This window comes from Meriones unguiculatus, chromosome 15 (genome assembly GCF_030254825.1).
Source record: "Meriones unguiculatus strain TT.TT164.6M chromosome 15, Bangor_MerUng_6.1, whole genome shotgun sequence".
Taxonomy (NCBI): Eukaryota; Metazoa; Chordata; class Mammalia; order Rodentia; family Muridae; genus Meriones; species Meriones unguiculatus.
In genome coordinates this window covers 4,523,203-4,537,648 of record NC_083362.1, presented here as the reverse complement: position 1 = coordinate 4,537,648, position 14,446 = coordinate 4,523,203, and the positions used below count along the sequence as shown (strand labels likewise).

The window sequence follows — 14,446 nt, the reverse complement described above, 5'->3', positions numbered from 1 at the left end:
TACTCAGAAGCCATATTAAAATTAAAAAAAAAAAAAGCTGGTTAGTGACAGACACACTTCTGTAATCCCAGAGCTGAGAGACAGACAAGGGGACCTCTGGTGCTTGCTGGCCAACCCTCTTAGCTCATGAGGAAAGTTCCAGGCCAGTGAGAGACTCTGTCTCCAGATAAGGTGGATGACAGCTGAGGATTTAAGGTTGACCTATCGCTTCTACATAAATGCATACATAAGCACAAACACAAGCAAATGACCCCAACACACAGAGAGAAGCCTATGCTCAGGTGTCTCTCCTTGTAAATTTGACTAAGCAAGAGAAATGTTAATGCTAATTCTCCAAAAACTCTTCCAGATAGTTGAATGGGAAAGAATATTTCCCAAGTCATTCCTATCAAGCTAAAACTCAGACCCTGAGTTCAGACACTGAACTCAGAACCAGACATCACAGGAAAAGAAAACCACAGATGAGTAACTCTTATGAATACAGATGCAGAAATACTTTTTATCTTAAACCTAGGAAATTGAATCAAGGTTTTGTATCTCTCTCTCTCTCTCTCTCTCTCTCTCTCTCTCTCTCTCTGTGTGTGTGTGTGTGTGTGTGTGTGTGTGTGTGTGTGTGTGTGTGAATGTAATTAAATTGAATTCATCCTTGGTGTGGAAGGTTTAGTTAGCATCTGAAAACAACATGGAACACATCACGTTGACAGAATCTTAAAAGCCACATGATCATCTCGATAGATGCAGGAAAGTCTGATTTAAGAAAATCTATAAGCCATTCAACAAGCAAGTCAACAAGCAGGAAAGTGAGGGAACTTCCAGAATCTAATAAATGACATCTATTAGTCAGAAGGGGGTATAATATGTTCAACAGTGAAGACTGGATATTTCCTAAGACCAGGAACAAGACAAGGGTGTTCATTCTCTCCTCTTCTGTGTACTCAGGTGTTAGACAGAGCAATTAGGTAAAAGGGAGGAATAAAATGCAAAAAAGCTAAGGAGGAAGCCCAGGGGTAGATTGCTTGTTTAGAACCTTAAAATATCTGCCAAGAATCCCCCAGTGAGGGGCTGAGGGTGTGGCTCCGTAATATAGCCCCTGCCTAGAATCCCCCAGTGAGGGGCTGAGGGTGTGGCTCAGTGGTACAGTGCTGGTCTAGAAAGTGCACCACAAAACTATATCCATTAGCACACACACAAATGTATTTAGACTGGAAAGTCAGAAGTAAATGTGTCTGAGATGACATGATCTTACACATAGATAATTTTAAGACCCTTACTAAGGAACTATCCAAGCTAGTAAACGATTTCACTTAACATGGGCTTCCTAAAGGCTAGAGCCTCCCACCCCAAGTTGTGCCACTCTGAAGACCATGTCTTCACATACAGAGCTTTGAGTGGCATTCAACACCCACGCTGTAACATTTCCTGAAAATTATAAAACATGACTGAATAAGTTAAAAATTGAAAATCAACACATGAAAATCAATTGTGCATTTGTACACCATCAATGAACATTCCTCAAGTGAATTTAAGGAAGTAAAGCCCATTTATAACCACTGAAATAACAAAAACATGCAGAAATAAATTTAACAAAAGAAATGCAAGATTTACTTGGCGTGTTAGTGAGCTTTCTGACATTGTAAGGAATTTCCCTGATACCTGAGGCTTAGGAGGTAAAAACAGGTTTCACTCCTGAATGTCTGAGATTGGGCGGCACTCTGGCTTTGGCATCTGGTGAGAACAACCCATCATGATGAAACAGAATGTCAAGACAGAAAGGACAGAGAGAAAAAGAATGGAGAGAAGGGAGAGGGAAGGAGAGGGAGATGGAGGAAGGGAGAGAGAGGTTTTCCACATTCCTTTTATCCTGTGTCCCCAGTGACAGACCTTTGGGTGATAAGTGACAAGCTGTAGCACACACTGCCACCCTAAACTATCACTGAAGGAACTGGAGAAGCTGTGCACACAGGAAAAGGCACCCTATGCTCATGAACCAGGGGGCTCAGTCTTCTTAGATAGCAGCAGTCCCCAAAGCTTTTCACAGTCAGTGGGGTCTCTGTCAGAATACCAGCTGGCTTTGTTTGTTTGTTGTTGTTGTTGTTTTTCAGAAATGACAGGGGAAGGCCTGGGGAGATGTCAAGTCCCTTCACACAGGTAAAAGGCCAGGCACAGCAGTTTGTATCTGTAACAGAAACACTAGGAAGGCAGGGGCAGGAGGATTCCTGGACTCACTAGCCAAAGGGTCTAACCGAACTAATATGCTTTAGGCTCAGTAAGAGACTCTGTACAAAAACGCTACGTAGAGAGCTCTTGGGAGAGTCACCAAAGACCAGTTCTTGGCTCCACATGAATATGCACACACGCATGCAAATAAGTAATGAGTTCTAGAATTTATGTAAAGGGGCACCTTATTAGGTGCCAGTGCTACCAAGGAAGAAAGAGAGAGAGAGAGATGCAATGTGGTGTAGAAAGGCCAGGAACACACACTGGCATTAACCAGCTGATTTGCTGAGCTTTTTTTTTTTTTTTTTTTTTTACCAGATAACCAGATATCTACATATTTTTTAAATGCAGTTGAGGGGTTTCGCTGCTCCTGCAGAGGACCCAGGTTCAGTTTCCAGCCCCCTTATCCAGTGGCTCACAACCCCTTAGAACTCTAGTTCTTGGGGACAGACGCCCTCTTCTGGCCTCTATGGGCACCTGCACTCATGTGCACACTAACATGTAGCCATACACATATACGCAAAACTGAGTTTTCATCTTCAAGATGGAGGAGGAGGAGAAAGAAGAGGATGGAAGAGGAGGAGGAGGATACACTTGGACGCTTACGTGGCTTGAATGTGAAATATCTGCCGTTGGCCCGTGGGTTTAAACACCTGGCTCCAGCTGGTGGTGCTGTTCAGGCCTCATTCCTGTTCGTTCTCTGCTTCCTGACTGTGGGTGTGATGTGGCCTCTCTCCTGCCACCATGCCTTCCCCACCATGGTGAAATGATCCCCCTGATTGTGATCCAGAACAGATCCCTTGTCCCTTAAGTTGATTTTGTCAGGGTATTTTGTCACGGCAGCAAGAACAGATCCCTACCTCACACCACAAACAAAATTTAATGAAATGGATCATAAGCCTTGATTTAGAAGATGAACTATAAAACCGTAACAAGAAAGAAATCTGAGTCTTCATTGCATTGCTTTGTCATTAGACCAGCAAGTCTGAGAGCAACCTGTGGGTCATGCTCCCTTTGGGATCGTGCATATCCGATATTTACCTGTGGTTCCTAACAGTAGAAAACCACAGTTACGAAGTAACAACAAAATAATTTTATGAGCAGGGGTCACCACAACATGAGGACCTGCATTAAAGGGCCGAAGCCTTAGGAAGGTTGAGAACCGCTGCATTGGACAACGGCTGCTGTAGGAATGCTGAGGTGAAAACATTCAATAAATTTCCCCACCTATGAATTTAAAAGTTATGGACCGGAGAGATGGCTCAGCAGGTAAAGGCATATGACACCATGCCTGTTGACCTGAATTCAATCTCAGGGGCCCGCATGATGGAAAGAGAACCAACTGCCCCAAGCGGCCCTCTGTCCTCCATGTGTGTGCCCTGCTACACACTCACCCACATACATATGCACGCATGCGTGCGCACACACACACACACACACACACTTAATTTTACAAAAGCATAGAAAATGTATGCAACAAACATTGTCTTATAGATAATTGCAAAGATAATTGACAGAAAAGAAGAAGATACTTGCAGGTCAGATAGCTGACGACAGTCTTGTGCGCAGGATTTGTGAGGAAACCCTGCAACTCAGTAATGAACAGAAAGATACCCAATCATAGAGTGGGTGAAGGGTCTGAATAGATATTCCTCGGCACAAACAGCCAATATGCATGTGAAAGGCACTCTGCACCATCAGCCATTAGGAAAATGCAAATCAAACCACAGTGAGATGCCGTTTCCCAAGCAGGACATTGACTATCACAGGGAAGACAAAGGAGAGCCGGCCTTAGTGAGAATGTGGAGGGCTCCATTCCTCAGGCATCCACTGTAACAGGTCCTCAAGATATGACACACGCTGGGTCTGAGGAGATGGCTCAGCAGGTAAGAGCACTTGCTGTGAAAACTTACCTTTTCATATTCCTGAGTTCAAATCCCCAGCGGAGTAGGAGACAAGAAAGACAAGGTCACTGCAGCTTGCTGACCACCAGCCTGCCTCCAGGGTCATTGAGAAACCCTGTCTCACAGCAACAGGGCAGGGAGTGATAGAACAGGACACCCAGCATCCTCCTCTGGCCTCCACACATGTGCATGCCTGTGTACATGCACACACATTATACACACACAAAGTAACTTTTTAAACATGGAATTTCCTTACACCTTAGAGTTTCCAGTTCTCTGTATCTGTGCAAAGGAATAAAAAGCATGTATCCACACAAAGTCCTGTTCATGTGTGTCCCGAACAGCATTGTCATCAAATTACTCAAGAAGGAAGAAAGAACGCAAACACCATCAGGTCATGAAGAGCCGAACTGTGAAACCATCACAAAGAACAATCATTTGACAAAGAGCGTGTAGTGTGCGTGTGCGCATGTGTGCGTGTGTTTGTGTGCGTGTGTATGTGTGTGTGTGCATGTGTGTGTGCGTGTGTGTGTGTGCGTGTGTGTGTGTGCTCGCCTGTGTGGGGCGGCACCTGTGCAATAGGACAAGTCTGGCATCGCTCTTCCGATGCTGCTCTTGGGTTTCTGAGAGCAGGGCTCTCCCTGGAACACACCAAGTAGTGAGCCTCAGGATTCACCCTCTTTGCCTCATCAGAGTTAGGCTTGCAAGCGTGCACCACTCTGGCCAGTTTTTTATTCTGTGGGTTCCGGAGATCAAACTCCACAAACTTGGGGCCTCCTTTGACTCCCCGGTCTTGAGGGACAGTTTTTGGAGGAAGTGCCAGCTTCCGGAAGAAGCAAGCTACACAAGGCTGGAAATCACGGCTCTGTTGTACCCAAAAGATAAGTTTGTGTGTGTCAATGCTTTTGATCGTCACTCAGCAGCACCGTCTAGAGTCACCGGGGAAGAGAGTCTCGGTGAGGGATTGTCGGTGAGGGATTGTCTAGGCCAGCTTGACCTACGGGCGTGCCTGGGGGCAAGGTGTTCAGACGACACCTTCAGGAAGAGCCATTCCCTAGGCTTGAGTTTTGAACTTGGAGCAGAGAATGTGAGCTGAGCCCCCGAATGTGTTCCTTTCTCTCTGCTCTCCACTGTGGCTGTGACCCAGCGGGCGCCTCAGCTGCCTGCTTGTCTTCCCTGCAGTGATCCGGTGGGCTGGGACCCTGAGCCAACATTAACCCGCTGTCTCCGAGGTGTTGTCTTCTCAGGGTGTGTTGTCTGTCACAGCCACAGAAACGAAACCAGGAAGCCTTGGGAACAAAAAGCGCACTAGCTGTTGCCAGGAGCTGGTGGGTGTTGGAGGGAAATGAACGGCCGGGTTTCTTTTCAAAATAATGAGCATGTTTTTAATTGATTGTGGTGACAGTCACACAGTTTGTGAGCCATTAAACTGTACACATTAAAAAGATGAATCATGTGCCACATGACTTACAGCCCGATAAAGAAAGCTGTTTTGAAAGGAAGGGACGAAGGAAGGGAGGGAGCCAGGGAGGGAGAAAGAGAAGGAGTAAAGGAGAGGCGATCGGGTGCCTGGTGTTCTCTGGCCTCCATTTGTGTGCCCACGCACCCTGCGTGCACACACACACACACACACACACACACACGTGAATAAACAGCCAACAAGATGTTTTCATCAAAACAGTAACCACTAACAGGAAAGACAAAAGTACCCTAAAAATATTAGGCCACGATGAGAAATGAATGACATCGTTCACAGCCCTTCAGGCAGCAGGCGCAGCTCAGCAGCAAAGGGCATTTCCTGCTCTTGCAGAGGACCCGGGTTCAGTTCTGAGCACCGAAGTCGGCAGCTCACGACCACCAGTAATTCTGGTTCCGGGAGATCCGACACCCTCTTCTGGCCTTCACAGGCACCTAAACACACAAGGTACACACAAACTCATGCAGGGAGGCATAAATAATACATAAGCATTTTGTCATCAAATTAAAATGAGCAAGTTTACGGTGTTTGAGTTATAGCTCAATAAGGCTACATCTTAAAAAATGAACCAATTAGATCTATATGAACCCACCTAAATAAACCTCAAAAAAAAAATTGCAGAAGGACTTGGAAGGCAGAACCCAGCAGATCTCTGTGAGTTCGAGGCCAGCCAGGTCTACAAAGGATGTTCAGGACAGTCAGGTCTGTTACATAGAGGAAAAAAAAAAAAGACAAAAGGAAAGAAAAGAAAAAGAAAAAAAAATAGCAGAAGGAAAAATAGCAATATTGAAAGGGATATAGGCAGTATGGTATCATTTGTGTGGATTTGGAAGCAAATGGCATTGTATAAATATTATTTGGAAAAAGATATGTTTTCAGTAAGATAAAACCTGCTCGGGAAAGCATACCCCGAGACAGGACTTTCCCTCTGTCCCTATAAACCACCCTTTAAAAAATGTTACAGCTCATCTTTCTATTGTTCTGTGTTTAGTGCGTAAGAAAATTTATACTCACATTTATGTCCCATCCCCTTCTCCCTCGGATAAAAGGCAATATGTCCTCCGCACTTTTCTCCGCTATACTTTTTTTTTACTTCAGTTTAGCCATATATCCCAGCCATCACTCCTGAGCATTTTATAGCATTGTTTCATGGAGGCTTTTTTATTAACCGTCTTGGTGTTTACGCCTCACAGGAGGAGGGCCGGCTATGGATGACTACATGGAGACGCTGAAGGATGAAGAGGAGGCCCTGTGGGAGAACGTGGAATGCAACCGGCACATGCTGAGCCGCTACATCAACCCCGCCAAGCTCACCCCCTACCTGCGCCAGTGCAAGGTCATCGACGAGCAGGATGAGGACGAGGTGCTCAACGCGCCCATGCTGCCGTCCAAGATCAACCGGGCAGGTGACGGTGGGAAGGGAAATGAGGGGCGCACAGGTGGCCGGCGGGGGCCTCTGGGTAGCAGGATCAAGCTGGGCTTCTCCAGAAGGCGGGCTCCTTGGCTCTTCCTAGTGAGGCCTCAACAAACGTCTACTCGCCCCGGGTAGGCACCCATGACTGACCGCGCCTCCAGCTCCACCCACGTCTCTCTCAGGGAACTAATTCGTTACTTATCAGGGTTACTTAGGGGAGCGTGAATGAGGAGTTACGTGAGCGTGGAGGGAGCAAGGAAGCGAGGGTTCCTGGCAGGAGTGTGGGTGAGAGGCTGCTTACATGGGTAAACAGGTCCTAAAGTGTGAGGGAGGGTCTCCGCACGGGAGCCTGATTGGGGACTCTGTGCGGGAGCCTGGGTACGGGTCCCTTGCAGGAGCATAGGTGACTCTGGCAGCTCCGGCACAGGCGACACCGCTCACATACTCCCCCGGCGCCGTCTGTACAGCCTGCAGGCATCCCCACTGAGGACTCTCCTCCCCCAGCCCCTGACTATGAAGCCTCTGGGAGGGGCCTTGGGAATCTCCCGAGCTTCATGACGCCCACAACTCAGCACCGGTCCCCTGAGCATCCCGGTCCTCCCTCCGGGTGGGAGTGTTACACCTGGAGGAAACAGCGCCACGACAGACCACTCCCGGGCCTGTTCTGAGCTCTGTGTGTGCAGAAGGGAGAATGGAGGAGCTTGAAGTGGAGGGCACATGCCCAGCTTTTACAACCCCACTGACATGTTATGTTATGAATGTCAGCAGGCGACAGATCATGCTACTGATTAGTAACACCTGTGACTTCGTCAACAGGAAAAACAACAGGGAGGTCTGTAGCACAGCACAGCCCTGCAGGTGCCTTCATGTGCTATTTTCACTCATCCCTGCCTAGAACTTACAGCAGCTGTTAGACCTGTCAAAAAGGGGGGTTGTTTAATACATTAATAAAGAAATTCATTTAGTATCAAATCACAGCTTTGCTTAATATTTAAAAGCTGCATTTTATCATAGGGTTCCTTTACGGTCTGATGTATGTAATGTTTTAAAATGCTATTTTGCTGGGAGATGTAGCCCTGTGGTAGAACACCTGCCTAGAATCCCCCAGTGAGGGGCTGGGGTGTGGCTCAGTGGTAGAGTCCCTGCCTAGAATCCCCCAGTGAGGGGCTGGGGTGTGGCTCAGTGGTAGAGTCCCTGCCTAGAATCCCCCAGTGAGGGGCTGGGGGCTTGGCTCAGTGGTTGAGCACCTGCCTAGAATTGCTTAGTGAAAAGCTGGGGGTGTGGCTCAGTGATAGAATGCTTGCCTACTGTGCACAAGGCCCTGGTTTCCATCACCAGCACTATAAAGATATATAATATACAGTTCTAAGAAGAAATCCATACATGTTCTAATGGTTCACAAGACTTGCTCAGCTTGATTGTGCTGTTTCCTGTGCCAGTGTGTGCTGGCCATCGGGTCACACCACACAATGTTTTTCTTTCTTCGGGTCACAGTTGGAAGGGTTTGGAAATCCCCATCACACAGCACAGCAGACAAGTGGTCGGCTTGCTTCCACTGTCTCTTGCATCCATGGAAGCCAGCCGCAATTAAGCCCGGCATGCTCTCCCACTGGGCTTGGATGCTGCTTTGGAATCCTTTTCAACACAGCGCTCCAGGCAGCTTAAACTAAACAGCCAGGATTGACACGCAATGAAACTGATCCTTTCTGTCCCAGGGAAATGGTGGAGTGTTAGGAACCTCGAGGGAAGGTGATATCTGAGAATATTGAAAGAAAGACCATGAAGTACAAACAGTAAGAGAAATCAGTAGTGTCTTATACCTTGTATTTGTTGATATAATAAAAATCTGAGGCAGGGCAGTTCAAAAAAGAAAAAAAAAGTGTGTTAAGCCTAATTTAGACTCAGCTCCAATAAAAGACCTCTTACCGATGTCATGTAACAGCAGGGGCATGTGGGTGAGGAAAAGGTAGCGTCACCAGGACACCAGGACTTTCCAGGAGCAGAGCCCTGAATGCTTCTAGGACCCTCCATGGGCCACTTCTCTTAAAGGTCCCATCATCAAGTTTCTTCTCCAGAATGAAGGACCAAGCTCCCAACACACTATCATTTGGGAGGACAGAAAGAAGCACAATTACAGCAGGTGGTAGGAATGCTAGAAACTGTAGAAAAAATGGTGTACAAAGACGCCCCCGGGATGTGTGAAGCTCAAAGAACAGAGCTGTGCCCCTTTCCCATAGCTTCCCACATGCACGAGTTACCTTTCTCGCTGTGACAAAATACCTCACAAGAAGCAACCTGAGGGAGTGAAAGGTTTGCTTTTGGCTCACAGTCTGAGGTGACTCAGTCCATCATGGCTGCTCACACTGCCTGTACAGGAAGCTAAGCATAAACAGGAAATGGGGCTGGTCTGTACAACCTCAGGGCCTCCTCCAGGGACTGACTTCCTCCAGCAAGACTCAGTCTCCTAGAGGTTCCACAACCTTCCTAAATGGTGCCACCCGCTGAGGGCCCAGTGTTCAGACATGCAAGCCTTCAAAGACATGTCACGTTCAAACCACAGCATGCAAGTATTTGTCTTTCTGCACTGAACCCCAGGGAGCCAGGGGATTCCCAGTCTCCTCCAGCCACAGGAGAGGAGCTGGTGCCTTTGTGATCCATTTTTGTTTCGTTTTGTTGTTTGGGTGGTGAGGTTTGGTTTTTGTCTTTTTTGTGGTACTTGGCAATCAAACCCAGGGCCTTTTGCATGCAAGGCAATTGTCTCACCGCTGAGTTCTACGCCCAGACCCTTCTTGGTTCATTTTAGCACTAGTAGAGTGGGGAGATCTTTGGAAGTGCTCGTTTATGGCTCTCTCTGGCAATAATGCCATCTATCCAGGTTTTATCAGGGTATTAGCACACTGGTGATACTCATGGGAGTCTGTCTAGGGCCTGGCTTTGTCCAGACTCCATGCCATAACTCGGGAATGAGAGAATGAGATGAGACTTTGGGTGTGGTGGCTTTATTCCTTTTGCTCGGGAGGTGGACACAGGCTGGGGCCAGCTGTGGAGGTCAGCCAAAAGCCAGAATCAAGAGACAAGATGTCTGAAAGAGTGATTGCTACCCACCCCCACTGTTACAATGGGACATTTATGTGACACACATGCAAGGCTCAGGGATGATCAAGAAAGAGGAGCAGGAAGAATGTAAGAGTCAGGGGTGGTGGGTGTCTGGGGGCAAAAACATGTCAGACATGATAGGGCAATTGCACACATGCACTCACAGTAGCTGTGCTTGTATGCACAAGACCTGCACAAGATAAAGCCGGCCAAAACACCAGCCTGGGTAGGAGGGGGTCTTGTGACTTCCTCGTGAAATCTCACCCCTCACTGAGGAACTGTTGGTAGTTGGTACTTCCTGAGAGAGCAAGAGTCGGTTTTCTTCAGTAGTGGGGATGGATACAGACCAGTCTCTGGAAGCTGATAGCAGCTAGCCTTGGCGTCCTCAGTGGCAAACAAGAGAATCTGCCTCAAGGGAGGTGGCAGGCAAGGACCTACCCTTGAGGTTTTCTTCTGACACATATACACCACGGCACATAAGTGCCCACATAAAATGCATGTGCGTGCGTATACACACACACACACACACAAACTCAAAAAATGAGATGGGGGATAGGGTTTTTATTGCTGCATTTAAAACCTTAACTAAGACAATGCCTAAGGATCAACACCCAAGATTGTCTTCTGGCCTCCACACGTGTGTGCTCACTCCTACAAACATATGTGAATAAACGCACACATGCACACGCGCGCGCACACACACACACACACACACGCACGCACAAATATGGTAAGACTATCTAAGAGCTGTTAGGGGTTATAAGTTTAGTATGATACACACATCCAACCAAACATGTTGTCATGGGTTGGACTGAACCTCTCCCACAGGCCGACTGTTGGACATTCTTCACACCAAGGGCCAAAGAGGCTACGTGGTCTTCCTGGAGAGCCTGGAGTTTTACTACCCGGAACTTTATAAGCTGGTGACGGGAAAGGAGCCCACCAGGAGATTCTCCACCATTGTGGGTGAGTGGCTTTGCTACCGGGGGAGGGGAAATCTAGGAGGAAGGTGGTGTGTGTGTGTGTGTGTGTGTGTGTCCCTTTGAGGGACAGCGTCATGCTGGACTCTCAGGCTGCCCACCGCTTACTTTAACTGATGGCATGAGATAGGTGATGGGGGCAAACTGAAGCAAGGGCTAAGAGAACCGGGTGCTTGTTAATCTCCCCTTGAATCAGTGTCGGAGTCAGGGCAGAAGGTCAGTGTACCCCGGAATCGCCCTTCCTAAGAGTGCTTGAGTCAGTTTACTCTCTGTCTCAGGTCCAGACCCCAAGCCCCCTTTTTCATCTGAGACCTGCTGTGTTGGTCTCTCAGCTCTCCAGGCATCACTTCGCCAGCTTACACCCAAGACTCGGGTCTTTAATGTGACCAAAAGGTCTCCACATACTCCATGCTCGCTTCTTCTCTCCCTCCCTCCTCCCTCCCTCTACTTCCAGGATTGTTCTCCTGTCCCTCCAAAACTCAGCCTCTGCCCCTACCCCGTGACACGCTCATGATCTCCGTGCCTAATCTGTACAGAACCCTCACGTCTAGTTACACTGGGGTTGTCATCATTTCATTTTTTTTTAAACATCTTTCTTTCTATATGTTAAGGCTTACTACCATGAAGGCCTGTTTGGTTTACCCTGAGCCCCCAGTGGCTGCTGGGAACTAAGAGCTCGGTGAACACTGCTATCCAGGCCTGGTAGTACAAGCTTATAACCCCTGGCAGGCTGAGATAGGCAAATTCAAGCTGAAGGCCAGCCTGGGCAGTTCGGTGAAACTTTATCTCCAAAATGCTATGAAGTGCTAGGGTTATAGCATCGCAATAAATAAGCAAATAAAACATTGATGGGTGTATTAGTTGCTGTTCTCGTTCCCGTGACAAAACACAAAAGTAATTTAAAGACGGAGGCGTTTCTTTTTGAGGCTACAGGCCCATCGCGTTGGGGATGGCGTGAGGCAGGAACTCGAGGCAGCCAATCATATTGTGTCTGCAGTCGGGCAGCGGGAAAGATGGATGCTGGCACTCGGCCTGCTTTCCCCTTTTCATTCAGTCCGGGACCTTGTAATGGTGCCGCCTACACTTGGGATGTGTCTCCCCACCTCAGTGAACCTCATCTGGGTCAGCCCTCACTGGCGTGTTCAGAAACCTGTCTCCTGGGTGTGTCTAGATCCTGTCCCTTCAGCGACATCACAGTGGGTGTTTGAGTGAATCGATGCCCCCGCTGCCGCCTCGCCTCAGGTCTGACTGGGTACCCTCTCCACAGTGGAGGAGGGCCATGAGGGCCTGACGCACTTCCTGATGAACGAGGTCATCAAGCTGCAGCAGCAGGTGAAAGCCAAGGACCTTCAGCGCTGTGAGCTGCTGGCCAAGTCCCGGCAGCTGGAGGACGAGAAGAAGCAGCTGACGCTGACCCAGGTGGAGCTGCTGACCTTCCAGGAGCGGTACTACAAGATGAAGGAGGAGCGGGACAGCTACAACGACGAGCTGGTCAAGGTCAAGGACGACAACTACAACATAGCCATGCGCTACGCCCAGCTCAGCGAGGAGAAAAACATGGCGGTGATGAGGAGCCGCGACCTCCAGCTCGAGGTAGGACAGCTGGGGCCCAGCCGAACTGAGGGAAGGGGAGAAAACTGTCCTGGAGGGCCCAAGACCCCAGCTTTGTGTCCCAGACACGTGAGAGGAGATGGCGGGTGGGGGCCGCAGGCTCTGCAGAGGGCTCCAGATCCACCGTGCACAGCGTATTGCAAGCAGCTGGATTCAGCCGCCTAGAGCCACTCTGAGCATGTGCAGACACATGATCGCTGGCCCGAGGGTAATTGGCCTGTAGCTACCCTGCACGTGAACAGACACGTGCACACAGACCCTGAGCCGGGAAAGAGAAGAGGAGACATTAGAGAGTCAGGGCTGCAGGTGTGTGAGGGGGTGTCTCACGCTCCCGAGACCCCATAATGAGACTCTCACAAAACTTAGAGGCAGGATGGACAGCACCTGTTGGGTAGGCTCGCATTTACAGAGCTCAGCGTGTTTGCTGGCACAGGAGATGGCCAGTGTCTTCAGCAGGGAGCAACCAGCAGCCAAATGATTGGTCTATTTACTGAACTTACTTCCTAAGTGTAAAAGAGAAAGGTTGGCTTCATTTTAGTTTTTTTATCTGTTTGGTTTGGTTTCTCTGAGAGAGGGTTTCGCCATGTAGCCCAGGTTGGCCTTGAACCCACAATCCTCCTGCCTCAGCATCGACAATTATGGCATTACAGGCCTGTGCCAGCATGTCCTCATCTTTCCTTTTGGTTTTCTGATGACCACCAAATTCCTAGCTGTGTCCCAGGTGCATGGATGGACCTTATGACTAAGGTGTGTCTGTGAAACTCCAGGATAATCCACCTGGTTATTTGAGACATAGCAAGAGTAGAGGATAAAGCCATGCATGGAAGTTCATACCTTCAGTCCTAGTGTGAGGGAAGCTGAGGCAGGAGGATCACAAGGTTCCATGCCAGCTCGGCCCATGCAACATAACAAAAGAGAAAGACCTTGTCTAGGGGCTATAAAAGGATGAAGAATGAGGAGGGGGGTACTGCTTATTGCTCCCCCTAAGGTAGGGAGCACCACGGGAAATGGGACGGAAAGGAGAGGAGCAGAGGAAGGAGCGGGGTGCTGGGAATGCGGTCTGTGAGACATTACCTGGCCTCTGCACTCTTGACCTCCCAGCGGCTGTGATTAAATGCACATGACTGGGCCCATCCACATCTTGCCACACACGGGGGGAAGGGCCTATGTCCCCTCCAGTCCTCCCTAAGGATGTGTGAACAGTTTATGTATGCATAGACGGGGAGACGTTTTCTTCAGTGGTGTAGCTGGTGGTAAGGTGCCCGTGCTCCTGTCGATAACCCTTCACCTTTGCCCCTATAAGGCAACTCGAATGAAACTGACTGGGCCCCCCAAAAGAAGGAGAGAAACTAGTTGGAAAGAGAAAAGGGATCAGCCAGAGTGGGATGGGACAAGAGAAGTTACGGTGAATGATAAAAAATTAAAAGGTGTACATGCGTGAAAATGTCAGGATGAAACCCATTGTTGTGTATAATTAATACATGCCAGTAAGCATTTTAATATGTTTAATATGATAATATTATTTTAATAATAGATAAACATTTAATAAATAAAAAAAGAGTGGGAAAGCAAGGCATGAAAGTCAGGGACAGAAGTGTAAAACAAAACAAGCAAAAAGCAAGCGGAAGACCTCTTGTCCCTTTCTGTCTTCTTAAATAGCTAGAGAAACAGTAAGCCTGGAGCCAAATGAGCAAATGGCACAAAAGGAGGAGGGGGTGTGGGTCCAGATCACGGGGGCACGGTGAGA

The 14,446-nt window shown here is 48.4% G+C and overlaps 1 protein-coding gene across 2 annotated transcripts in view; it reads left to right on the top strand.

The window, feature by feature from the left end:
* Card11 (caspase recruitment domain family member 11) overlaps nt 1-14,446 on the top strand; it is a 114,389-nt gene that overhangs the window by 70,416 nt on the left and 29,527 nt on the right. For both annotated transcript variants that reach the window (XM_060368042.1, XM_060368044.1), the window contains exons 3-5: nt 6,792-7,004; nt 10,937-11,074; nt 12,356-12,681. In XM_060368042.1, coding sequence (XP_060224025.1) covers nt 6,792-7,004; nt 10,937-11,074; nt 12,356-12,681 — 677 coding nt within the window. The remainder of the gene's footprint in view (nt 1-6,791; nt 7,005-10,936; nt 11,075-12,355; nt 12,682-14,446) is intronic.